The 25,248-nt window shown below is 40.8% G+C and overlaps 1 protein-coding gene across 2 annotated transcripts in view; it reads right to left on the bottom strand.

Moving 5' to 3' along the window:
- PDHX (pyruvate dehydrogenase complex component X) overlaps window positions 1–25,248 on the bottom strand; it is a 57,193-nt gene that overhangs the window by 14,219 nt on the left and 17,726 nt on the right. Inside the window, exons 3-7 of one of the 2 annotated variants that reach the window (XM_040980094.1) lie at window positions 19,025–19,125; window positions 12,918–13,117; window positions 9,998–10,096; window positions 8,539–8,713; window positions 6,953–7,100 (exon numbers count right to left, since the gene is read on the bottom strand). In XM_040980094.1, coding sequence (XP_040836028.1) covers window positions 6,953–7,100; window positions 8,539–8,713; window positions 9,998–10,096; window positions 12,918–13,117; window positions 19,025–19,125 — 723 coding nt within the window. The remainder of the gene's footprint in view (window positions 1–6,952; window positions 7,101–8,538; window positions 8,714–9,997; window positions 10,097–12,917; window positions 13,118–19,024; window positions 19,126–25,248) is intronic. The other variant, XM_040980095.1, reaches the window with a different exon arrangement.

Below are 25,248 nucleotides of genomic sequence, written 5' to 3'. Positions count from 1 at the left end.
CAACGGTACGTGGCAAGGAACACCCTGTTACGACAGCATCATGGAATTTTTAGAGAACAGCAACTCATTCTGAAGGTATGTGGAGATTTCAGACAGTAGTCAGATATGTTACCATAAAACTAAATTCTGTCTGCTTGTTATACTGTTAGTTCCCAAGTATCACAGTTTGCCAACTCAGATTTCCAGAAATATAAAACCCTTTTAGAAGTAAAAATTCGTGGATTTCCGGGGTCAGGGGCTGTTAGCGATGACCACATTGATAAGACATAGTCTGCACATTCCAAGATGTACATAGAATATTATATGACTTCTGCTTACCTCTCGCAGCTCCTTCAACCTTGTTCTCACTTTGCCTGCTACCTTTAGCTATCCACAATAAGGTTTCCTCAATCATTTACCACTGGTCCCTTCTAAATCTCCACCTACGCCCATAGTCCTCACCTCAAATTCTGTCTTCACTGTACTCCGGGCTTGCAAGCATGCTCAAGGTGATCCCTTTCTTCATTTTGAAGCACTTTCATGAACCGACTGCTATGCCACCATTAATCACCTCCAGGTTTTCTTCCACTCTATGCTCATGTGCTGATTTTAAGTCCCTTTCTTTTTTCAAAAGATTTATTTATTTTTATTGGAAAGGCAGATTTACAAAGAGAAGGAGGAACAGAGAGAAAGATCTTTCATATACTGGTTCATTCCCCAAAAGGTCACAAATGCAGGAGCTGAGCCGATCAGAAACCAGGAGCCAGACCCGGGGCCCGGCATGGGAGCCCAGTGGCTAAACTCCTCGCCTTGCACATGCCAGGATCCCATACAGGTGCCAGTTCTAATCCTCGCAGCTCCACATCCCATCCAGCTCCCTGCTTGTGGCCTGGGAAAGCAGTCAAACACAACCCAAAGCCTTGGGACCCTGCACCTACGTGGGAAACCTGGAAGAAGTCCCTGGCTCCTGGATTTGGATTGGCACAGCTCTAACCACTGCAGACACTTGGGAAGTGATCAACAGATGGAAGATCTTCCCCTCTTCCTTCTCTCTGTTTATCTGACTTTCCAATTAAAACAAAACAAAACAAACAAACAACAACAAGAAACCAGGAGCCAGGAGCCAAGAGCTTCTTCTGGATCTCCATGCTTGTAAAGTGTTCCAAGGCTTTGGACTATCTTCTGCTGCTTTCCCAGGTCTTAAGCAGGGATCTGGATGGGAAGTAGAGCAATTAGAGCAGCCAGGACATGAACTGGTGTCCATATGAGATGTGGGTATTGTAGGCAGAGGATTAGCCAGGTGAGTCATCATGTTGGCCCTGAATCCCTTTCAACCTTGGTATCTCCCCAGGCAGAACCTTCAGTACACTGGGTCTGATAGCATTTACATAACGATGACTTCCAAATTCTATGTTTAGTTCTAATGCATTTGGAGCTTTAGAGTTGTATACTCAATTTCTCATGTGACACTTGTACTTATATAACAACTAGGTATCTAAAGTCTCACATGTGTCAGATGTCTTGGAAAGTTCCTTTAACTCTTAATACTGAAAGGAGACATATGTGGCAATCTGAGTAGGAAACAGTCCGTTAAACGAATACCGAAATTTTCCACCTGCATATTATTGTTACAAAACCACAAGTGTGAAACATGCTAGTGGAATGTTAAGAGTTTATAGCCCTACAAAACAAACAGTAGAAGAGCAGGCATGTGGTGCTGGGAGTTAAGTCAATTCTTAGGATACCTAAGAACACCAGTTTGAGTCCTGGCTACAGTTTGGATCCAGCTTCCCTTGATGCATCCTGGGAAGCAACACCTGACAGCCTGAGTGCTTGAGACCCTACCGCTCACATGGGAGACCAGGATGGAGCTCTGAGCCTCTGCCTTTGGCCGGGCCCAGCACTCCTGAGAGTCAATGGATAGTAGCAAGATCTCAATCTCAATCACCTCTCCCTCTTTTTTTTCTTTTCTCTTCCTCTTTCTGTTGCGCTACTTTTCAAAGAGATGAAAATAAACAAAATTTTAAAAAAGGAAAGAAAGGAATGAAGGAAGGAAAGTGAACAGATAAAGTGAGTTCTCTGAACATTTACATGAACACTGCTAACGGTAAGGACATACAAAATCTGGATCTGCCAGACACTAAACTGATCTATGTCTCCCACTAAAGAATTACTATTTCCTGCCTCATGAAAAGAAGGCAAAAAAGAAAAAAAAGTAAAAGAAAACCTACTCCTTTTCTAACTTCTAATTAGCATGACTACAAAAAAATATGATTTGCAACCCATAAAAGGTGTTTTCATACTTATTTTTTTTTCAAAAGTTATTGCTTTCTGGGCCTGGCGCGGAGGCCTAGTGGCGAAAATCCTCGCCTTGAATGTGCCAGGATCCCATATGGGTGCCGGTTCTAATCCCAGCAGCTCCACTTCCCTTCCTGCCCCTTGCCTGTGGCCTGGAAAAGCAGTAATGGATGGCTCAGAGCTTTGGGACCCTGCACCCGAATGGGAGACCTGGAAGAAATTCCTGGATCCTGGCTTCGGATTGGCACAGCACCAGCCATTATGGTCACTTGGGGAGTGAATCATCGGACGGAAGATCTTCCTCTCTATCTCTCCTCCTGTTTCTATATCTGACTTGCAATAAAAATAAATAAATCTTTAAAAAAAAAAAAGCCTACTTTCCTTGCGTCCACTACAGAGCTGAGATCACAAAGAAGCAGGTGAACTGAATGCCAAAAGGAAGAGAAACCAGTGACAACGGGCTGTGAGTGTGGGAGCTGTGGGGAACAGTGCGTGGGACCATCTGCACAGATGGCAAATGTATGCAGAGGGACAAGAACTATAAAAGTCATTCAAGCAGAGACACAGAAGGGAAAAACATGCTTTGGAAGATAAAGAATATTTCCGTCAAGCTTTACAGACTAAACAAAGCCAAGAAAAGAATCTGAACTTGAAGCTAGGTCAACTGAATTATCCAAACTGAAACACAAAGAGAAAAAGAGGCGAAAGGAAAAGAACAGGGCAACTAAGCTTTGGATAATTCAAACAGCCTAACACCATCACTGGAATCCCAAGGAGAAAACGCATCAAGTAGAAGATACAGGAAATATCACTGGAATTTGTCCTAAATGAAAGACAAACCACAAATGCAAGAAACCAAGAGAAACCTAAACAGTACAAATGCAACAGGGGGAAAAAAAAATCAACCTTTGACTTTGGGAATGTAACAGTCAAACTGAGGGGTAGAGATTTTTCTGATCTTGAAGGTGGAGGGATGCAGCACCTGGGAGTTGGGAGAAACATCATACAGGCAAGCAAAGACAATGTGTGGTGACAAGGCCGGGCATTACTGCACAGCAGGTTAAGACAAGGAGTGGTGACAAGGCTGGGTGATACAGCACAGCACGATTCACTGCTATTTGTGATGGCTTCATGGGTCACATCCATGTCAGAGTGCTGATTTAAGTCCTCATTACTTTGTGTCTAACATACCCTCTGCAAATGTGTTGGGAAGGAAGCAGATGATGGCCCAAATGCTAGGTCCTTGTCATCCACATGGGAGCCCAGGATGGAGTCCCACGGCTCCGGCTTCAACTTGATCGAGACCTGAATGTTGTTGGCATTTAGGGAGTGAACCAACTGACAGAGGAGTCTGCTTGTTTTTTCCATGTTGCCTCGGTTTTTTAGAGGAAAACAAAAAAGAATGTTAACAAACATTTTGTAATCTATCAGATAACAGAATAGATAATTTATTAATTTAAAATTCTGTACTTGACAGAAATATCTTTCAAGTATCAGTAAGATATGCTCATTGGGACAGCTAGCAGAAAGGGAAAATAATTTCTGATGAGGAAACAGAAAGCTCAGAACTTGTGCACAGTGATTTTAGAAATGCCTAACATGTTGCAGTCGCTGTAGAGAACAGTGGTGAGTCCTAAACATTACAAAATTACCAGATTTCCAGCTATTCTGTTTCTTGGAATATACCTGAAAGATCTGAAAGCAGGGATACAAGAAATATTTGTTCATCCACGACCTTGGCACCATTTTACACTTCATGGCAGAAAGACGGAAGTGACGCTGGTGCCAGCCACAGATGAGCAGATGCACAAATATGGTATACAACACACACAGCAGGCTAGTGTTAAGCCTTAGGAAGAAAAGTCTGCCAACCACCAGAACGTGCCTGTAACTTGAAGATATACAACACAAAATAAGAAACAATTTCATTCTCCAGAGCTACCCGACTGCAGTGTGATTCACATGACGAGAGCACAGAGTGGCGCTTCCACGGCTCTGAAAGGAGCAGGAATTAAGATTCAGCATTTCATGGGTCAGGTTTGGTTGTGTAAGGTGAGAAAAGCTCTGTGGATGCACAGATGATTGACACGCGAGAATGTGAAAGCACTTAATGTCATTGAGCTAACTACAAATTAACATGGTTAAAATGGGGAATTTAATGCCATTTAAATTCTTTTAATGATTTCATTTACCTATCTGAATTCAGAGTTAGACAGAAAATATCGAGAGAGAGAGAGATCTTTCATTTGCTGGGTCACTCCCCTGCAGGCCATAATCATAATGGCCAGGCTTGGGCCACGCCAAGGCCTCATCCAGGTCTTCGATTAGGGTGGCAAGGACACAAGAACCTGGGCAATCTTCTGCCGCTTCTCCTAGGCCGTTGGCAGAGAACTAGATCTGAGGTGGAATAGCTGGGACAAACATTGTCCACATGGGATGTTGGCATTATAGGTGGCAGCTTTTATGTGCTACGCCACAATGCTCATCCACAATTAAAAATGTTAGGGAAAAAAATGAAGCAGACAATATCAGAATTCACTGCCAATCCACTCCACAAGGAGGACTTAACAAAATTTTTAGGAAGAATAACAATAGCACACAGCACTTTAGATTTATACAAAAAAAAAAGAATATACAAATAGAAGAAATATGAAGATAGGAAAATCTACTGTTTTCTGATTCTGAATTTCCTTAAAAGATAGTTATTTTGCTAAAACAAACAAACAAAAAAACTAAGCACATTTTCTAGCTTACAAGTTTTAAAAAAACTTGTAAAACATGACAGTAGTAGCACAAAATATAGGTGAGAGGAGCTCAATTGTAAAATATAAAGAAAAACGATCCAAAAGGAGACAAGAAAGCAAAGAAAGGATACAGAGATGAGACAAGTAGAAAAAAAAGAATAAAATGGTAAGTTGAAATGCAGCCAGTACATATCAATGAACTAAACACCTAATTCAAAGATAGGGATTACACAACTGGAGTTAAAAAGCAAGAACCTGGGCCCAGTGTGGTAGCCTAGTGGCTGAAATCCTTGCCTTGTACATCCAGTATCCCACATGGGCGCCAGTTCCTGTCCCAGCTGCCCCACTTCCCATCCTGCTCCCTGCTTGTGGCCTGGGAAAGCAGCAGAGGACAGCCTAAAGCCTTGGAACCTTGTACCCCATGTGGGAGACCCTGAAGAAGCTCCTGGCTCCTGGGTTTGGATAGGCTCAGCTCTGTCTATTGCAGCCTCTTGGAGTAGTGAATCAGCAGATGGAAAATGCTTCTCTCTGTCTCTCCTTCTCTCTGTAAACTGCCTTCCCAATAAGAACAAATCTTGGGGGGAAAAAAACAAAAAACAAAGGTATGCTGTCTTTAAGAAATCCTTTTAACTATAAAGACATACTAAAAGTAAAAAGATACAGAAAGACACACAGTAAAAGCAGAAGCCAAAAAAGTCTGCAGTGGTGAACAAAAAGGAAAAAGCAGTAATCAGTGGATTCAAATCACGAATAACAGAGAAAAGTAGCGAAACCAAGTGCCGGTACTTTGAAAAGATGAGCGAAACTGTTAGGCCTCTAGCCAGACTTACCGAGCTACGTGAAAGGACAGTTATATAGTCTAAAGATTAATGCTGGTTAAGACAGTTGTAGACCACATTAGAATGCCTGGCTTGGCTCCAGACTCCAGCACCTCACCAATATAGACAGACCCTGGGAGGTAGCTGTGGGGGCTTGAGTAACTGGGTTCCCGTCACCCACGGAAGGGCTGGAATGAATTCTTGGCCTCTCCATCTGGACTCGGCCAGATGTAGTTGTTGGATTTTGAGGAATGCAACAACAGATGCGAGTTCTCCCTGTCTCTCACAAATCAATACATGAATTTTTAGGCAACAAAAACATAAGAAGTCTCAAATTTCTAATATAAAAAATTAAGGCTAGTAAGAAGGTAACATTATGAACAACTTTATGAGAAGAAATTTGGCAATTCATATAAGTAATGTAAACAAATTCCTTGAAAGACATAAACTACCAAAGCTCTTTTGAGAAAAATAGATCTAGGGGCAGACCAGGCGCAGCTAGACCACAGCAACTGCTGGCCTGCCTGAGCGATGGAGCCCGACGCAGGACTGACCAGGCAGTTCACCCAGTGCTATGTGAGCTGGCTGCTGCGGCAGATGGACAGACCCTGACCCCGAACTAACTGGCATACCCAGAGTCAAGTCTGAGGACTTCTCAGGTGAGGCTTCTTGGGGGACTCCCCGGCTAGACCACTGGATTCAGACCCCAGCAACAGGAAAAATGAGAAGAAATGTGGTTCAACCTTGGATTATGTATTTCAGGACTAGGCCAACTCAGCTGATTCCTTTGCGGTGGACAGAATACCTTGCACATGGGGCACATGACAACCAGCTCATCTTGGCCAGCAGAGGATGCTGAGTGCCTCATCAGTGAATGAAAGCTGAACAGGTTGAGTCACTCTCCTGGCCGAGTTATGCAATAAGTGTCTTGGTCTGTGGATGCACTAAAGTGGAACTGGTCAGACAAGAGATTCTGGAAAGATTTTTTTTCAACCCTGGAGCAATGAAGCCAACAACATCTCAGAAATATCGAAACTATCTTTCACAAATAAGGGATATTTTGATAATTAAGGTAGCATAAATACTACTTTAAGGAGATTCAACTCCACGTACCTTTGACGAGATCTTGTCTAACTTTTAGAACAGCTCCAAGGTCACAGTCAGCAGTAGCATACGCATGAGGTACAGTACTTTTAGATTCAGTTAATCTCTTAGCAATAACTCTTCGAATATTGCTTGCAGGGATTTCAGTGAATGTGCCCTGCAAATAAATAGCAACTGGTTTATAAAACTGTAAGAACGAAGAATGAAAAAAACAAAATCTCACTAGCTAAACTCCAGTCTTACTAACTTAACCAATCATAACAACTGAAGAAGAACATAGGAAAAGCACTATGAAACATTCTTAGCATAAGAATACAAGACGTCTGAGCAGTTGCTGGGTTTATGATTCAAATGTAGAAACAAAATGGTGAGACTCATGTTTTAGTTGTGAATCTTATGCTAATATATTTAATATGACTAAAAAGAAATCTACCCATTCAGTATGAATTCTCCCATAGGTATATATGGGCATATATGTGTATATGCATGTTTTTATATATAATATACATACATAATCATGCACACAGAGCAAACAAAAAAACAAAGATACACACACACACACCACCTGTAAGCAATCTGTCATAAACATCACTTACTAATTCAAAGCAATCAGTCAGCAGCCCTACTACAGGTAATTCTAATGAAAGTGGCATCAACAAACACAATCCAACATAACAGATGAGCTGCCAAGTGACTTCTCTTTTGGTTTTCAATTTTTAAAAAAGTCACATGAATACATAAAGCCTGAATGAGATAACAAAATCTTCCCATAACTCTACTGGGCTCTTCATCCTGGTCCACGAGGTGCTTTGAAAAGCACAGGGAACTTTCCACTACTCCTAGTTGTTCCCTGGCCCTTCATTCTACTCCAGGACTGGATTACAATCATCTCAACAGAACAGCCAAAAGTACAACTAATTTCATCTCTGCCAATGCTCTCCTAAGAAATCAAACATTGTGTCGATAAGATATTTGAATCAAATAGTATTAATGCTTTCTATATACAGTAATTTAAAAAAAAAAAAAAACTTACCTGCCAGAATGGAATAACCTGCTTTTTAAAGAAATGATAATCTGACCAACCACTCATAAAACTTTTGTGAATGTTGTCATGAATCATTAATATACATTAAAAATCTGTCTCCCATGAAACATACAGTTCACATATAATCCATTCAATAAGATACATCTCTCCGTTGCAGCAGTACAGCTGTTAATCTTTTTTCTACTTGCCTATTCAATCTTAATTAAACATTCCTTCTTTTTTGAGGAAAGTGAACGACATGTAACAGGAGACAGGAAAAAATGGAATAATTTGAACAGGAAATGCTGTTGTTACTCTGCAAGTGTCTGAGAAGCAATGGTTGGGTTAATCAGCTCAATGATGCAATCTTCATAGTTCTTTCTACTGAGACTATCAATTCCCTAAGGAAAAAAATGAAACAGCCACATAAAGGAACGAATGTCAACAACAACACTCTGGCATCATTCCCCAAAAGAGAAGGCATCAGAAGAACCACATCACATGCATGACACTGAAGCTGTGAAGCTTCTTCCTTTCTCTCCCACTCATCTGAAAATACAAATGTACTTACCGCTGCATTGGGCTGTCCAGGAGTGGAGACTGGTGGGATCATGGGCCGGGGATACGAGGGTGCAGCTGTGGCCTGTGGGGGCAGAGGTGCTGCTGGAGTGGCTGAAGGAGCTGGGGCTGGTCTGGAGTCAGGGATCTTGCCCATCTGTTTCAACTGGACCAGTTTGAGAGCATCTCTGGAGATTGGGGAATCAGACAATTAGCAACAAGCGATCTCTTAGAAAACTGAAGTGAAAGGTACAGGGAGGATACAGAACCAGATTTGAAATCTATGATGAAAAATCAGTTTGAGCTAGCCAAGAGAGGAAAAAACAGAAAGACAGGTAAAATGACAGATGACCTTCCACTGCCTGATTCACTTCCCAAACGCTAAAAAAAACCAGGGCAGGACCAGGCCAGGCTGAAACAGGGGAGGACACTATTCAGGTGACCCCTGAGGGTGGCACTTGAGCCATCACCCACTGCCCTTCCGGCACACTAGCAGGAAGGCTGACTGCAAGCGGAGCAGCCAGAACTTGAATCAGCACTCTAACATGAGATACTGACACTCCAAATTGTGCAACAATGTTTACTTCTGAAAAAAACTTCTGAAAAACTGAACTACAAAATGTCACTGCTCCATTTCCCACATTCATTATCATTTCTAAAGATCTAGCGTTATTACCAAACTGGAAATGTTCTTCAATAGTGGGTCAATCACCCAGAAAGCCCTTGCAGATAATTTACAAGAACAGCATGCCTACTTTTAAATCTTACCATTGAATAAGCTCTTTTTCAATTCTTTCAGAATGAACCACTAAGCTCCCCCCTGTGGTCCAGAATTCCACATGGGCACTCCTTCACATCCTGGCTGCTCCTCTTCCAATCCAGCTCCTTGGAGAGCATCAGAGGATGGGTCCAGTACTTGGGCCTCTCAACCTATGTAGGGGACCAGGAATAAGCTCCTGAGCCGTGCCTTCAGATTGGCCCAGCTCTGGCCATTGAGGCTATTTGGGGAGTGAATCAGCAGAAGGACAATCCCTCTGTAATTCTGCCTTTCAAATAAAAATTTAAGGAAAAAAAAAAAAGTTGGGCCCAGTGCAGTAGCCTAGTGGCTAGAGTCCTCGCTTTGAACAGGCCAGGATCCCATATAAGCGCCAGTTCTAATCACGGCGGCCCTGCTTCCTTCCCATCTAGCTCCCTGCTTGTGGTCTGGGAAAGTAGCTGAGGATGGCCCAAAGCCTTAGGACCCTGCAGCTGTGTGGGAGACCCAGAAAAAGCTCCTGGTTCCTAGCTTCAGATTGGCTCAACTCTGGCCATTGTGGCCACTTGGGGAGTGAATCTATGGACAGAAGAGCTTCCTCTCCGTAAATATGACTTTTCAATAAAAATAAATAAACTAAAAAAAAAAAAACACCTTTCAGAAAATGATCATTGCAAATAATAGGACTGGTTAATTTATTTAAGAAGTGAATACCTACTCTTTAGTGAATATTCCCCGAGGCCCAGTCGCTGTGCCCTGGGTAGCTTCCAGTGCATATTTCTCCAGAATATTGCGGGCAGCCGGACTTAACCGCATCCTAAGAGAACAAAACAGAAAGATGAATGGAATCAACAGTTATTCTTGATTTAAAGCAATGTACATGTCAATATTTTGCTGATAATCAGAGAACCAGAATTTTGCAATAAAACCAAAGCGACCTGTGATGATGACAGTTAAAATAATCTCTAATCTGGTTTATTTTATCCTCAAAACATTTTCTTAACAGTCTATTTAGCATTTCAAAATAGCCTTTCAGTAGTAAGTACTAAAGAACTTTACTTTTGAGTAATTACCTTGTACAGGGCTACTCATCACACACACAGAACTAATATTATTATTCTTTCATATTTTTTCACTGCAGCAAACTACACAAAGTTTTACCATTCTGGGCATTTTTAGGTATAGAGTTGAGTGGCATAAAGAACAACTACTGCTTTGCAACTAACGCCAGAGATTTTTTTTGTCTTCCAAAACTTAAGCTCTGGATTTACCAAGAACTAACTTTCCATGCCTTTCTTTCCCAGTGTCAGGCAACCACGGTTCTGTTCTATGTTTCTTCCAATTTGACTGCTCTGAGCACTTCACAGTACTTATTTTTTGTGACTGACATTTTACTCAGCATAATTTCTTCCAGGTTCACCTTGGATAAAGCATATACCAGAATCCAGAATCCTTTTCTTCGAAGGCTGAGGAGCCCACCACTGGTTATATGCAGACTTTTGCTGATATGAATAATGCTGAAATGAACATTAATGAATAAATGTTTCAAGTCTCTGCTTTCAGATGTTTTCAGTACATAATCATAAACTGAATTCCTGGGTGACATGGTAAACCTATTTTTAAAATTTTTTGAGGAAGTGATGTGCTGTTTTCCACATAGCTGCATCATTTTCCATCAGCAATGCATAAGACGTCGAATTTTTCCACATCCTCACCAAGCCTTGTTATATTTTGGGGCATCTGAATAACAGCTACAATAGTAGGTGTGAGGGAGCGTCTCACTGTGGTTCTGACGGGCATTTCCTTAGTGACTGGTGATACTGGGCGACTTCGCAAGTGTTGGACAGCCATCTGTTTATCTTCTTGGGAGAATTGCCTGACTAAGTTCTTTACTCAGTTTTAAAATTGTACTTTGTTTCTTGCTGCTGAGCCATATTCTTCATACTCTTTAAAGACCTTAGTATTCACATGAAAGTACATTTACATGTCCTTCAGAACCAACAATGGCAATAATGATAATACTGACTTTATAGACAAGCCAGCTGGGACACACTCAAAGTCACATGAGCAGTAAGTTCCTACTCTTCCATGAAGACTTGTAAGCCAAGCAGCAAACACCGAGAACCGCACCATCAGTATACACAAATGAGCAAAAACAGACTACGTCTAGACGTTTCAAACTAAAGGAATGAAGAGGAACACCTCGGCACTTGCTGGATTTCAGGAATAGAGTCTGTGCTCACATAGGGGTCAAAGTTACTATATCCTTAGATTCTTTGAGAAAATGGAAATTTTAATTAAAAAAAATAAAAATAAAATTAGCTGCTATCCAATCGATTTTAAAGTGTAAAATCACTATGCGGGCCAACTCTGCAGAGGCACTGGTCAGTCACCTTGTAGGCGACACAGCAGGGCCTGACCCATCTGCCTCTGAGGACGTCTAGCTCGACAGAAGCAGATCACACGCTATTATCTCCACAGGCGTTGCTGAGGGGGCACTGGGTACAGAATGTGCCAGGGTCACCTTTGCATTGTTATGGTCAAAGAAACACATGAAAAGCAGCCAAGGCTTTGGAGTCACAGATACTTCTCAACGGATTTCAAAAAACACTGAATTTTTTGGCTAACAAGAACAACAGTAAACTAGAGGGGGAAAGCCTGAAAAAAATGAAAGGATCTGAATTTGTAAATAAGTTCAAAAGCATTTCTTAATAGATCTTTTCTCTAGGAAGAACTTTCTTAAAGAAAAAGTCACTATGCCTAATTTATAGGGACATTAAAATGAAATAAACGATGAAATTGGTCAGAATTTGTGAAACCTGTCAGTTGAAACCACGCAAAACTCCAGGAAACAATGCAACGAGACAACACCGAGTTCTAATCTGTTAGAACTCAAATACAGAACAGTCTGAAGAAAAATCAAGTTTGGGGCATGGCACAGTGGTACCGCAGTGCTGACATCTCATCCCAGGGGGACAGGTAAGGTCCCCAATAGGGCTCCCCTGCTTCTGTTACTGCTTTCTGATAATGCTCCTGGGATGCTCAAGGGCTTAGGACCAGCCGCATGGGAGACCAGGAGGGGAGTCCAGGCTGCTAGCTGTAACCTGGCACAGTCCTGGCTACTGCAGGCTGTGGGAAAAGAACTAGCAGATGAAAAAATCTCTGTTTCTCTGCCTTTCAATAAGTACATTTTAAAATAAGCAAAAAAAAAAAATTTTTTTTAAAGAGATGCATGTTAAAAAGCTGGCCCCCATCATATCATCGATATATCTGAAGCTGGAATTCACGATACATTAGAACTCCATGAATGGGAACCTGATGTGAAGTGTGGTATATGATGTGACGTGTGCCTTCTGTTCTGGAATCCTAAAATCTTATTCATGCATACTGTGGCAGATTAGGCAGTTTCCCACCGGGTAAGCAAGACTTTCAGGTCACCTAAACCATAGCAAATGTTCACAACTATTGCTTTATTGAATGATAGTAAAAGAATCAATTCTAGGTCTCAGCATCCTAATAAAAAAAAGAAAGACCAACAACTCCCTACTTAATGCAGAAATATGTAATGATTACAATATACTAAAAACTACCACAATAATTTGAAAAACAAATATTATCATCCAAATAAACATACTCACTGCAGGGATCCTGGCGTGTGTACCCTCTTGACAGGCATGGAAGTCTGTGGAACTGGGGAGGGGGGAGGCACAGAGGGTTTTGCAGCTGGTGGTGGAGGACCCACATCTTTGGGAATTTCAACATGTTTCCAATCTACTCCTTCTTCAACAATCAAACCAATTAGTGAGCCAAGCCGTATGTTTTTAGTTCCTTCTTCAACCTGAATTTCAAAAAGAAAATACAGATGGAGAGGCCCATGACCGCAAGTGGTTCATTCTTTCGTTGGATAATTCTGCACTGGCTATGAAGATCTCTTATCCTGAGCTAAGGCCGATTCTGAAACAACTTGCCTTCAACCCGCCATCTTCTTCCACTTAAACCTTCTCACCAGTCTCCCTTGTCCAGTTACCAATGCTACCTCCTTGAAGAACTAAGCTAATGATCTTGCCTGTCTTGCTGACAGTGAGCCGTCAGTACCCCTGACATCTTCCGGATGGCAGTTAAGACATATTCAGAGAGTAGGCCTGTGGATACACAGCTCAGGCACTTGTACTTCCCAGAGCGTTCCCAAACCACGGCTTCAGATCTAAGAGCTCACAGGAAGTAATTGCTCCAAATTAGTTTGACCTACTAAAATTAATTTAAAGCAAAATCTCTATAATCTTGGGTTCTGAAAACAGAATTCTGTTATACAGATAGAATCAGTTAATCTGGTTAAGGTTAAGCATATTTTAACCTCCAAGTTTGTATTTAATTCTTTATCTGAACATCTATTTGCAAAACCAGAGAAATAAAATCTCACGAGCTTTTTACAAATACATCAAAAACATGGTGGTGGCACAACTAATCAAAATTTTTTTCCATATATAATGATATTAAAAACCTAAATAAAGCCACAGATAGTTTTAAGCTAAATGTAGTTAGAAATTAATTTGTATAGAAAGGCTGATTCTAATTTAATTATAAAAATCAGTCCCTAGGAAGTCTTCATATAAAGGTATTGTATATTCAGTTCTGGAAGAAAATGTCATTCTGCAAATTCTCTATTATTCTCTTTCAATTATTCCAGCAAAGTTCATTACAGATGTATTTAATGAGTAATAGAATAACAGGCTATTGGATATTCACTAATATAATAATTGCAAAGAATTAACTCCTACAATGAGTTTGACATTTCAGAGCAGCATTAATTTTGATGTTGATTAGTGTGCCTGCTATTCCTACAAGAATAAGGCAGACGTCCTTGGGGTTAGAAACGTTTACTAATTACTGATGGAGAAGAACAAGAACAAGGCTTTGATGAAGCAAAATATATTTAAGAAGTGGGCATATAAAGATATCGAGTGAATTACAAGCTATGGAAAATTACTACAAAACTCAAGAAAGTTTTAGCTGCTTCGTTCTTTTGTCAGATAATAAAAAGTTTTCCAGTGACATTTTTTTTCTTATTTCTTTTTTTTAAAGATTTATTTTTATTATTTTTTTTATTGTAAAGGCAGATATACACAGAGGAGAGACAGAGAGGAAGATCTTCCATCCGATGATTCACTCCCCAAGTGAGTGCAATGGCAGATACTATGCCGATCCAAAGCCAGGAGCCTCTTCCGGGCCTTGGGCTGTCCTCAGGCCACAGGCAGGGAGCTAGATGGGAAGCGGGGCTGCCAGGATAGAACCGGTGCCCATATGGGATCCGGGGCGTGCAAGGCGAGGACCTTAACCACTGTGCCACCGTGCCGGGCCCCCCTTTTTTTTTCTTATTTCAAGAACTGTGCCAGCACTTAAGACACTGCTTGGGACAGCCATAACCCATATCAGAGTTCTTGTGTTTTAAGTCCTGGCTCCACTCCCAATTCTAGCTTTTTCCCCTCCAGTCTCATATGGGTGTCTTTCGTGAATTTTCCCAAGTTCATCAAGCTGCCACTGGAGTGTCTCCCAACCATGCAGGAGACTATCAGTCATTTCATTGTGAATTCATTCTTGTATCCCAGGGCCCCAGTGAAGGACTAGATCTTTGTTATTTATGGGCAGTACCAATAACAGTGATAAAAGGGACAATGACCATTACAAACAATCAGTCTCTTATGGATTGCTGATTAATGAATTACATCAGAAAATCTTATTACAGAAGGTACAGATTAGTATGAAGTGACAGAGTAAGATTCACATGTATTATTCCTGGTTATGACATCATATTATCTTATATTAGAGCAAACATATGATATCTGACCTTTTGGGATTGGCTCATTTCACTTAGCATAATGGTTTCTAGTTTGGCCCATTTGGCCACAAAGTATAGTATTTCATTTTTTTAAATAGCCATAGTGTAGATGAACCAGTTTCTTTATCCAGTCCTCTGCTAATGGACATTTAGGTGTTTTCCATGTTGTCATGATTGTTGATTCTGCTGCAAAGAACACTGCGGTGCCTGTTGCTTTCTCGTGTAGCAAGTCTTTTGGGCATATTCCTAGGAGTGGTATTGCTGTGTCATATGGTAGGTGGACTTTTAATTGCCTAAGTATTCTCCATACTGACATACTGCAGGGTCACCATTCTATGTGAATGGCAGTTTGAGTCCCAGTTGCTCTGCTTCAGGTTCAACTCCCTGCTGATGCACCTGAGAGAGTAGTACAAGGTAGACTAGGTGTTGAACCCCTACACTCAAATGGGAAACCCAGGTGGAGCGTCAGATCCCTTGCTTCAGCCTGGCTCCTAGCTCTGATCATTGTGTAAGCATCTGAGGAGTGAATCAGTACCTAGGAGATTCTCTCTCTCATTCTGCCATTCCATAGTGGTTGCACCATCCTGCAATCCCACCAGCAGTGGAGTAGGGTTCCTCTTTCCCAGCAACCTCACCAGCAGGTATTGTTGGTAGTTTTCTGCATGTGGGCAATTCTTGCTAGCGTTAAGTGGAATCTCAATGTTGTTTTTATTTTAATTTCCCTTATTGCCAGAGAGCTTGAGCATTTTTTTCATGCGTCTGTTAGCCATTTGAATTTGTTCCTTTGTAAAGTGTCTGCCCATTTCCTGTGCCCATTTTTTGACTGGTTGGTTTGTTTTGATGTTCTGGAGTTCTTTGTATATTCTGGACATTAGCCCTTCGTCTCTTGTATAGTGAACAAAGATCTTCTCCCATTCTGTTAGCTGCTTTTTTATTTTGTTGATTGTTTCCTTTGGCTCAATTACATAATTTTGTCATTTTTAAAAAAGGTTTATTCCATTTTTATTGAAAGTCAGATAGATAGAGGAGAGACAGAGAGGAAGTTCTTCTATACGCTGATTCAACCCCCAAGTGGCCGCAATGGCCAGAGCAAAGCTGATTCGAAGCCAGGAGCCTTTTCTAGGTCTCCCACACAGGTGCAGGGTGCTGGATGGGAAGTATGGCTGCTGGATTAAAACCAGTGCCCATATGGGATCCTGGCGCATTCAAGGTGAGGACTTTTAGTTGTAGGCTACCATGCTGGGCCCAGCTCCGTCATTTCTTTAAGATTTATTTGAAAGGCAGAATTAGAGAAATATCAATCTTTCATATGATGACTTACTCTCCCAATGGCTGTAGTGGCGAGAACTGGGCCGAGACAAAGTCAGAACCCAGAGGCTTCATCTGAGTTTCCCACATGGGTGCAGGGGACCACCTCTGCTGCTTTCCCAAGTTCCTTAACCGGGAACTAAATGAGAAAAGAAGCCAGGACATGAACCAGTGTCCATATGGGAATCTGGCACTGCAGGCAGAGGCTTAATACAATCCATGACAATGCTTGCCCCTGAGATTCTTAAAGTAAAAATATCTTGCACGCATTCCTATAAAAGTATTTATAGGAACTTATTTCCAATGAAAGATAAAGATGCTAAAGGTAAAGTTGCAACTCTTTGCTAATTGTAGCGGCAGTGGGGGGTTGAAATGTGGTAGAAAGATGAAATTAGAAAGGCATTAGAGATAGACATTTGGCTAGCACTTAAGACACTGCTTGGGACAGCCATAACCCATATCAGAGTTCTTGTGTTTTAAGTCCTGGCTCCACTCCCAATTCTAGCTTCCTGAGAATGCACACTTGGTGAGCTAGACAGCATATGACAGCTCTGGCACATGCATCCTTGCCATCCACAGGTCACCTGGATTGAGTTCCTGGCTCAGCCTTCACTGCTGCAGGCACTGGGGGAGATCTCTGTCACTGACTTTCCAAAAAGTTTAATAATAATAAGCTACAAAGACACACAAATTAGTGATGCAACTTTACATTTTTCTTTTCCTGAAAAAACTGCAGATATAGCGACATGAATACACTCTTATTCATAGTATCCAAAAAGCACATGAAATAATAATATAGTCACAATGCCCTAAAATAGACATATGATAGCTTTTTGGCCAGGAAGAGCTGTGCAATCACAGCTGTTATCCCTCTTTTGTCCGACACTTGATACCAGATGAACAGGCACTAAGACTCACAGACAGGGTTAGCGATTTGAAATGCAACTAACTGGAAAACATGATCAATGCTGAAAGACTTTCATAACTAACCAGTCAAAAACTAGGGCCAACAACACAGTCTGCCAATAGTAAACGTTGCTGAGTTTCCTAACTATGGTAATTGAAGCAATATTTTTCTTTATTAAATCACTGCATATATTAGTTAAGGAAACTACTCTTAGTACGATTAGTCCTAATTTCCCAGTTATAAAGATATAAACATTTTAGGTTTTAATTCTCATTTTCTCCAGAAAGTTAACTTCAGTTACGCCAATGTGTTCTCAACCTGTTACTGTTACAAATGACTAGTATAGGAAGTCTGAAAAGTCAGAATGTCAAAAATAAAACATTACGTGGCCTAAAAGGGGGAAAGGGAGAAAAAGATTTCCTGTGGGCTGGTGTCAAAGTGGATTAAGACGGCACCAGCACTGCTAGCACCCCAAATAGTCACCAGTTCAAGTCCCAGCTACATCACTTCCCATCCCTGCTCCCTACTAATACAACTAGGAAAGCAGTGGAAGATGGTCTAAGTGGTTGGGTCCCTGTACCCATGTGGGAGACACATAGACACATACAAAGTTCCTGTCTCTTGGCTTCAGCCTGGACAAGTCCTAGTAGTTGCTGCGATTTGGGGAATAAACCAGCAGATGGAAGGCCTCTCTCTCCTGTTTTTCTCTCTCTCTCTCTCTCTCTCTGTAACTCTTTCAAGTAAATAATTTTTTTAAAATCTCCTAGAAAAAAATATAAACAAAAATTCATTATCAGATCCATATCTAAATAAAGTATATCATCCAAGTACAGTCTCTAAATAATACCCAAAGGAAGACATGGGCTTGTGGCTGAGAACTAACTGCTCACCAGCAAGATGCCATTAACACACACGGCGCTTGCCTGTCCTGATTAAACTGTACAGGCACAAACGATTCCTTTTCCTCCTGGCTCAACCAACCAACATGAATTATCAGATAAGCACACTTAAAGACCAGGAGGCCAATGGTGACCAAGGAGCTGAGAAACAAGTCCAGTAATGGGAATATCAACCTTTATTGGGTCTTGATGGATAACAGGTCTTGGAATACACACACCCACACCTACACACTTACAGTGTTGCCTACTACACCATGGTGTAGGTACTACCATCATCATCATCACTTAATAAGGAAAAGAAAGGCTCAGAGGTTAAAGAATTTGCTAACACAAGAATTTATAACACAACTAGTAAGTGACCACATTTTAGCAGTATCAGTCAGGCAGCATTGTGACTCCATAGGTCAGTCTTAGCTGGTAATACTCCACACTACACAATAAACGTTCCAGAAGCTGAGAAACAGCTATGCTACTTGGCTCCATCACTGAATATACCACAGGACCCTAAGTAGCCATGTTTTTTCTTTTTTTATCAGAGCAGTTTTCAGTTTTTTGTTTTACTCATTCTCACATAAGGTCCAACAGCCCATTTGTAAATATGACGCCTTATAGAAGCTTCAGAGAATACAGAATAAGAAGCCATTTGTTAGACTTTAACATTTATTATCTGAATTAAAAATGTGTTATGTAGTAAATAATGCACTATAAAGAGGTAAAAAAATATATCATAACTTTAGTTCAAGGAGCATTAAATAAATCATCATCGTGTTGAAAGCAATTAAAATAAAAACTTACCACAATTTTGGCCAAGATGCCATCATCACTTGCATCTAAGGTAACCACAGCTTTGTCAGTCTCAATTTCACATAATGCATCCCCCGCACTCACAGCTTCACCTACAAAACAAGGCTGTATTGGCTTCTGTGGGTTTTTATAAGATGAATATTAAGATGAATGAACATGTAAGGCATGAATAAACATCGAAATAGTCTGGAGTTATACATGTAATTCGTACTGCGTGTGTACATCTATATTTGTACACATGTATAACCGTTGTATTTTTGAAAGTTTATAATACAAAAATATTTGCTATAATAACAAAAGATATTACAAGGGTTACTAAGTAAATATTAAAATGAAATCAAACTTTATAAACAATAGCAACAAACACATGTTCCTGAGAACAAATCAACCGGAAACCTCACATTTCCCTCTCTCTTCAATACACTCAGACCGTTATTCCATGAAAAGAAGTTTAACAATTATTAGCACTGCTAGGCTAACATCTTACGGCAAGTTTAGAAATCCTGTTGGCACCACACAGCACAAATGAATTAAGCATGTGAAGCATAAATAAAAGTCAGCTAAGAAACAACAAGTTCTATGCAACAAAAAAATACGGAAACTCAAAAATGTTAAGCAAAACCTGAAGCTACAGACCTGCTGGTTTCTAGGTCTAGAAATACATTTGGGCTAAGGAGGGGAGAAGATACTCAGTGGCTTCCTTTTGGGAGCCAGGATAATGGAACTCAAAACAGCCCGCCAGAAACTGGTTGATTCAAATCAGATACAGTCCTGGAAAGTAAGGCAAAGTTGGCGCTTCTCTACCCACACTATCATGTTGAGAAAATGGTTCATCATGTTGACTGAAACTCAGGCTTTAAGCAGAAACTGTAAGTATGGCGCAGTAGGGACAAAAACACGGTTGCGATGCCAGGTACAGAGCAAGCCACTGGTTGGCTCCAAGAATGTACTTATTAACACCCTCAGTAATCAACAGGAAAACCTTGGAGAGATTGGGTTGGAGAGAAGGGAAGCCACTGAGACAAAACCAAACTAAAACGTTCTGCTGCAAAGTAAATTGCAAAACAAAACCCTGAAACATATAAAGAAATCTAATGCTAAGAAAGCAAGTCACAAAATCCATAACTTGAGTAGAAATTGATTTAAAAAGAAATTCACTTGCAGTAATCTGCTAGAGATTGTAAAATGTTTTGAGGATGTTCAAAAATCTAAGAATTAAGGTGAAACAGTTATTAATAAAAAATTTAAAATGGATAGAAATGAATTAAATTTGTATTAGGTGGAAAAGAAAACATTGATTAGAAAACTTGGAAGTGAAAAATTTAAGGCAATGTAATAAAAAACAACAACCAATTGGACATACTCCAGATTGGACACAGTCACAAAGGGAACCAGCAAACTGCAAGCCCTAAGACCTACCTAAACCTTAACATGCAAGACAGAAGAAAACACAGGGGAAGCAGTCGGTGACACACACTGAGGTCGCAGTGTTTGTCTCATGGAATTCCAAGAGATGGCACTGGGGGGACTGGGTGGAGAAGCAATGTATGAGGAGGAGGCAGTTGTTGAGCACATCCCAGAGGAGAGACAGCACGAGAGCTAACCAGGAAAGCCTGTGGCTTCACCCAGGTGCTGACAGCTCACTGACACATACGTGTACATGAAAATCAACTGCGCTTACACTTTGTGCAAGTCACACTTAAACAAAAAAAATCAAGCAAGAAAAAAGTATATAGGTTATAGAAATATGAATTCACACGAGACACTGTGGAGAAATTATGTAACATCAAGTCATAAAAGCATAATTTTCAAAGCTAACAGAGGGGAAAAAAACAAATTACCTCACTGGAATGACAGACTGAGAGCACACTTGTCAGCAGCTGCAGCAGAGGTCAGAAGACAATCAAGCAACATCTCCAAAAGGCTCGTGACAAACAACTGTTACAGTCTTACAGGCAGCCAGAGCATCACGGAGCTTTTGGGTGTTCTCAGACACACAAAGGCTATGAAATTTACCTACTGACACACTCAGAGCTCTTACAGGGGGGTAGAACATCCAGAAAAGTGAACACAGCGCAATATAGAAACAAGTCTCACACACTGATAAAATGTCAACCATTTACCGTTTGAAAGACAATGCTCAAAGGTTTACCAAAGTATAAATTTCAAAATCTATGAAGCAGTAAGATACATAAAGGAAATATTTAGATGCTAAGCAAGCCAACAACTTTAATTACTTCAAAGAAAATTTCTGAATAACTAGACTTTATTAGAAAAATTTTACTTAAAACTTTAAAAACAAATATTCACATAACCTACAACATTCAAAAGAATGGAGGAAGATAGAAAGTAACAAAACTGAGTATCTGATTGAAAGCAGACTAAGAAAAAAATGCACAAAATACAAAGAGAAATGCACAAAAAGTAGAAATAAGTCCAAACGTATTAGTAATCACAATAAATATAACTAAACTAAAATTACCCGTTAAAAGCAGGGATATCAACATGAATACAAAAACAAAACCTGGACAGATGAGTTTAAATGAGATTGACCTAACACAAAAGCAGAATAAAAAACCAAAGGATAGAAAAATATGGACCCTCATATACACACTTCCTCATATGCACCCTAAAGTAGCTGCAATAGCAGTATTAACAAGTGAACACACTAAGAGAGCATGAAGAAAACCAGAAACACAAAGCCAGTCACCATGCCCTGACAGCTCCTGGATACCACCAGGTCACATGCTACATCTCCCGTGGGAACAGTTCAGGGCTGCCCATACGGTGTTTCAGCAAACAAAAACTTCTCTTTGGGGTGATATTCACTGCTTACCTAAAAGGTGCTATGCCTAACCCCAAAGGTATGTTTCTAGTCAACAAAGTTTCTAAGAATGTCTTGGGCACCAAAGGCACACAAGTGGAAAACAACAAAAACATCTCAAGATTTCTGACCTGGAGCTGTATTTACATGCAGTGACAAACTGGAAATCGCAGCAGCATGAGGTAAAGTCAGGATGCTTTGGTAGCATCCTGAAAGATTGCCCAATTCAGCTTTTGGGAGATGAGAGGAAGTTTTTCAGAATGAAATGGCATCTAATCTCAGCCCGAAAAGATGGAGCTGAGACCATCAAATAAAAGGGCAAGGATCTACAGAGAAAGCAACACACCCAACCCTTGGTGGAACTCTTTGGAGGAACTGGCAACTGTCCAGGAGAGATGAGATGAGTGATTAGGCTGCTGTGATAAGTAGGAATGTGTCATGCCAAGAAAGCTATATATTACATTACATAATCTTACACATTTCTTTACATGACAGATGTTCCAGTAATTACAACATACTGCATTTCCAAAGCAAGAAAAATCACACCTTTCTATATTTCTGTTATACCTTGGGAGAAACATTTGAACTAAAAAAAAAAAAAAATCTAGCAATTTAATACTTCCTAGATGCCTAGGAAATCAATTTTGGCCACAGCAGAACAAAATGATTTTTTCTTTTTTTGTTATTTATTCTAACCCATATTCAAATTCCAACCACCATTTAAAAGCCACCTACAAATCTAGCTGAGCAAGTTAGCCTGTATGATTTCTCTAAATTCCTGCAGTAATCATAAAGAATTTGGAAAGAATTATAAACATTATGCTGCTGTTGTAAATTATTTCTTCGAAGTTAGGTTTCCCTCTATTCCCTAACCTAGCTTCTTTACCACGGGGCACAGGCACAGCACTCCACATCCCACTCCCACTCCGGCCAGTGATCAATACACTTCGTAACTCTTAGGTTAAAATGCCTGGGGAGAAAAACTTATCGACAGTTTCACACACTCTTATTTTCTGATAGGGAATACATCAAACTATCTTTTATGTTTTTTGTTCCAATGTTTCATTTGTAGCATGTTTCTAACTTTTCAAAAGGTAGACAGCCAATTTTCCTTTATTTTGAAAACGATAGCTACATCTTTTCACATTACATAGACATATGTTAACTATATGAGCATGTAGAGACACACGATACAAGAAAAAAAATCTATTGCTGTGCAGTAAACTTTATCCATAACTGCACTAAGCATGGTAGTATTATACAAGGAAGCAATATATGCAATTTATCATAAAACTAAGTGTCTAATCAATAATTAGACATGCAGGTAAGGCATTATGTCCACAACAGACGGTTGAGGGCAATTCCTGGCCTGACTCCTGCTTCCTGTTAATGACCGGAGAGGCAGATGTGATGGCTCCATCAGCTGGGTCCCTATCATCTCTGTGGAAGACCCAGACTGAACTCTGACCTTCTGGCCCTGGCCCCAACTCAACCCAGTTTGCTGTGGGCATGAGAGTGAAGCAGTGGATAGGAACTCTGTTTCTACATGTCTCTGTCTTTCTCAAATACATAAATATAAAATCAAAGAAAATGGAAATGGAAAAAGGAACTTTTGAGACTAAATGATGAGCTATAAAGATCCCAGACTCCTGAGTTTCAGCCACGCTCAACAAGGTGGCACTGTAGACCAGGCTGCCTGACGGGGCCGTGACACAGGGATCACTACTAACTCTGACATGAGCTTAACTTCAAGTTCTGACCCTTATTGGTGATCTTCACCAAGTAATCATTAGGTCTCTCTGGCTCTCAGGAAGAATTCAAATGTGTATATAAAAGACTATCACAGAACTTGAAGTGTTAGGTTAACACTTCACACACATCATTTAACAATATCTTTAGGCAAAAATACAAACAAAACATCAGGTAGGTTACTAGCAAGCAGGAGGAATCAGAACTCACTTTTCATTCTGTAATTTCAAGCGGATCATTCATTCAACAAACACTCATGTATAAAGCACTGTACTGAACAACTTGGGTATAAAAGCAACAGGAGGAGGTGGTTCTGGCTTTGAAGAGTTTAGAGTGTAGTGGACAGGACTGAGTAGCCAGGAAAGAGGTTCATAGACGGCGTGAGGTGACAGGTGGCTTCTCAGCTGCCATCTGATGGCTGGCTCTCTGCAGGAGATGGCAGCCCTGCAGTGTCCTGGTGTCAGTGATGGAGGTGGAGCGAGCCCGGAGCGAGAGTGCGGGCCCCAGGAGGGGCCAGAGCAGAGGCCCGCCCGGGGGCCGCTCCCCAGCACCGGTGCCAGCATCATCGTCCTGTTCCTGTTCCTTTCTCCCGATGGGCAGCTGCCAGGGCTGAGGACTGGAGCGAGCACACAGAGACTTCCCTTTCTGTTTTCAAAGTCTTGGTATTTACTACAGTCTTAGCCAAATACAACCAAAGGTGACAACTTCACTTCATTAGCTAAACGTAATATGGGGCCTTCAAGGAAATAAACTTGTTCCACCAAAAATTAACAATAAAGTTCTTAAACTTGAAAGATGTGTATGGTAGCAGTGAAGGAGAACTAATTTTTATCTGTAATTTAATGTAAGTGAGAACTATCTGCACGATGAAGAAAACCACCTCCTTAAAAATACCTACAACTAAGTGACAATCTTGATTTGAGATAAAAAGAACTCAATTGTTTATTTAACAGATATTTACTAGCTGCCAATATGTGAAAGATACTGTGGGAGACATCATGGTAAAGAGAAAGGCAAAATAAGACAGACCTGTTTTAAATAGTCCTTACTCTGACTTAAGAGAAGTACAAGCAGTTAGTGAATGGTTTCCCGAGCCAACCAGTGCCTACAGCAGAATGAGAACACAGAAAAGGGATGCGTGGTGGTTGTCAACCTTTTCCATGTCATCCCCCAACAGTGTCATATCTGTACGGCCCAATACCTGAGGCAGCTTGGCTGCTGGAGCAGTGGAGGTCCTATCCTAAAAGCAGAAGCCATGGGCAGCGGTCAGAAAGGAGCAGAGCTCACCTCCCATGCACCCCTCTAGCTCTTACATTATCTGCCCAGTGGTTACTGTGCCAGAGGGCTCAACTCAGACTATTTCCATAACCACCGCAAGTTGTGTACTGAATCCTATAAGCTGTAATTGCACTCACCACTATTAAGGTATTGATATAATACAAATATCAGCAATAGAAGTGAAACGTATGTTAGGATACAATTCAGTGTCCCAGTAATGAACTGCTGATGCTGCAGCATAGGTAAACCTCACTGAGGCCCAAGAGGGAAGCCAGTCACCACAGACACATCACAAATGATTCATTTTCTAAGACAAGACCCAGAAAAGGTACTTTAGACAGAAAGAAGAGATCAGGGTTGCCTA

Source organism: Ochotona curzoniae, unplaced genomic scaffold, assembly GCF_017591425.1.
Source record: "Ochotona curzoniae isolate NIBS_2020 unplaced genomic scaffold, NIBS_Ocur_1.0 contig_3432, whole genome shotgun sequence".
Lineage (NCBI taxonomy): Eukaryota > Metazoa > Chordata > Mammalia > Lagomorpha > Ochotonidae > Ochotona > Ochotona curzoniae.
This window is presented reverse-complemented; position numbering and strand designations above follow the sequence as displayed.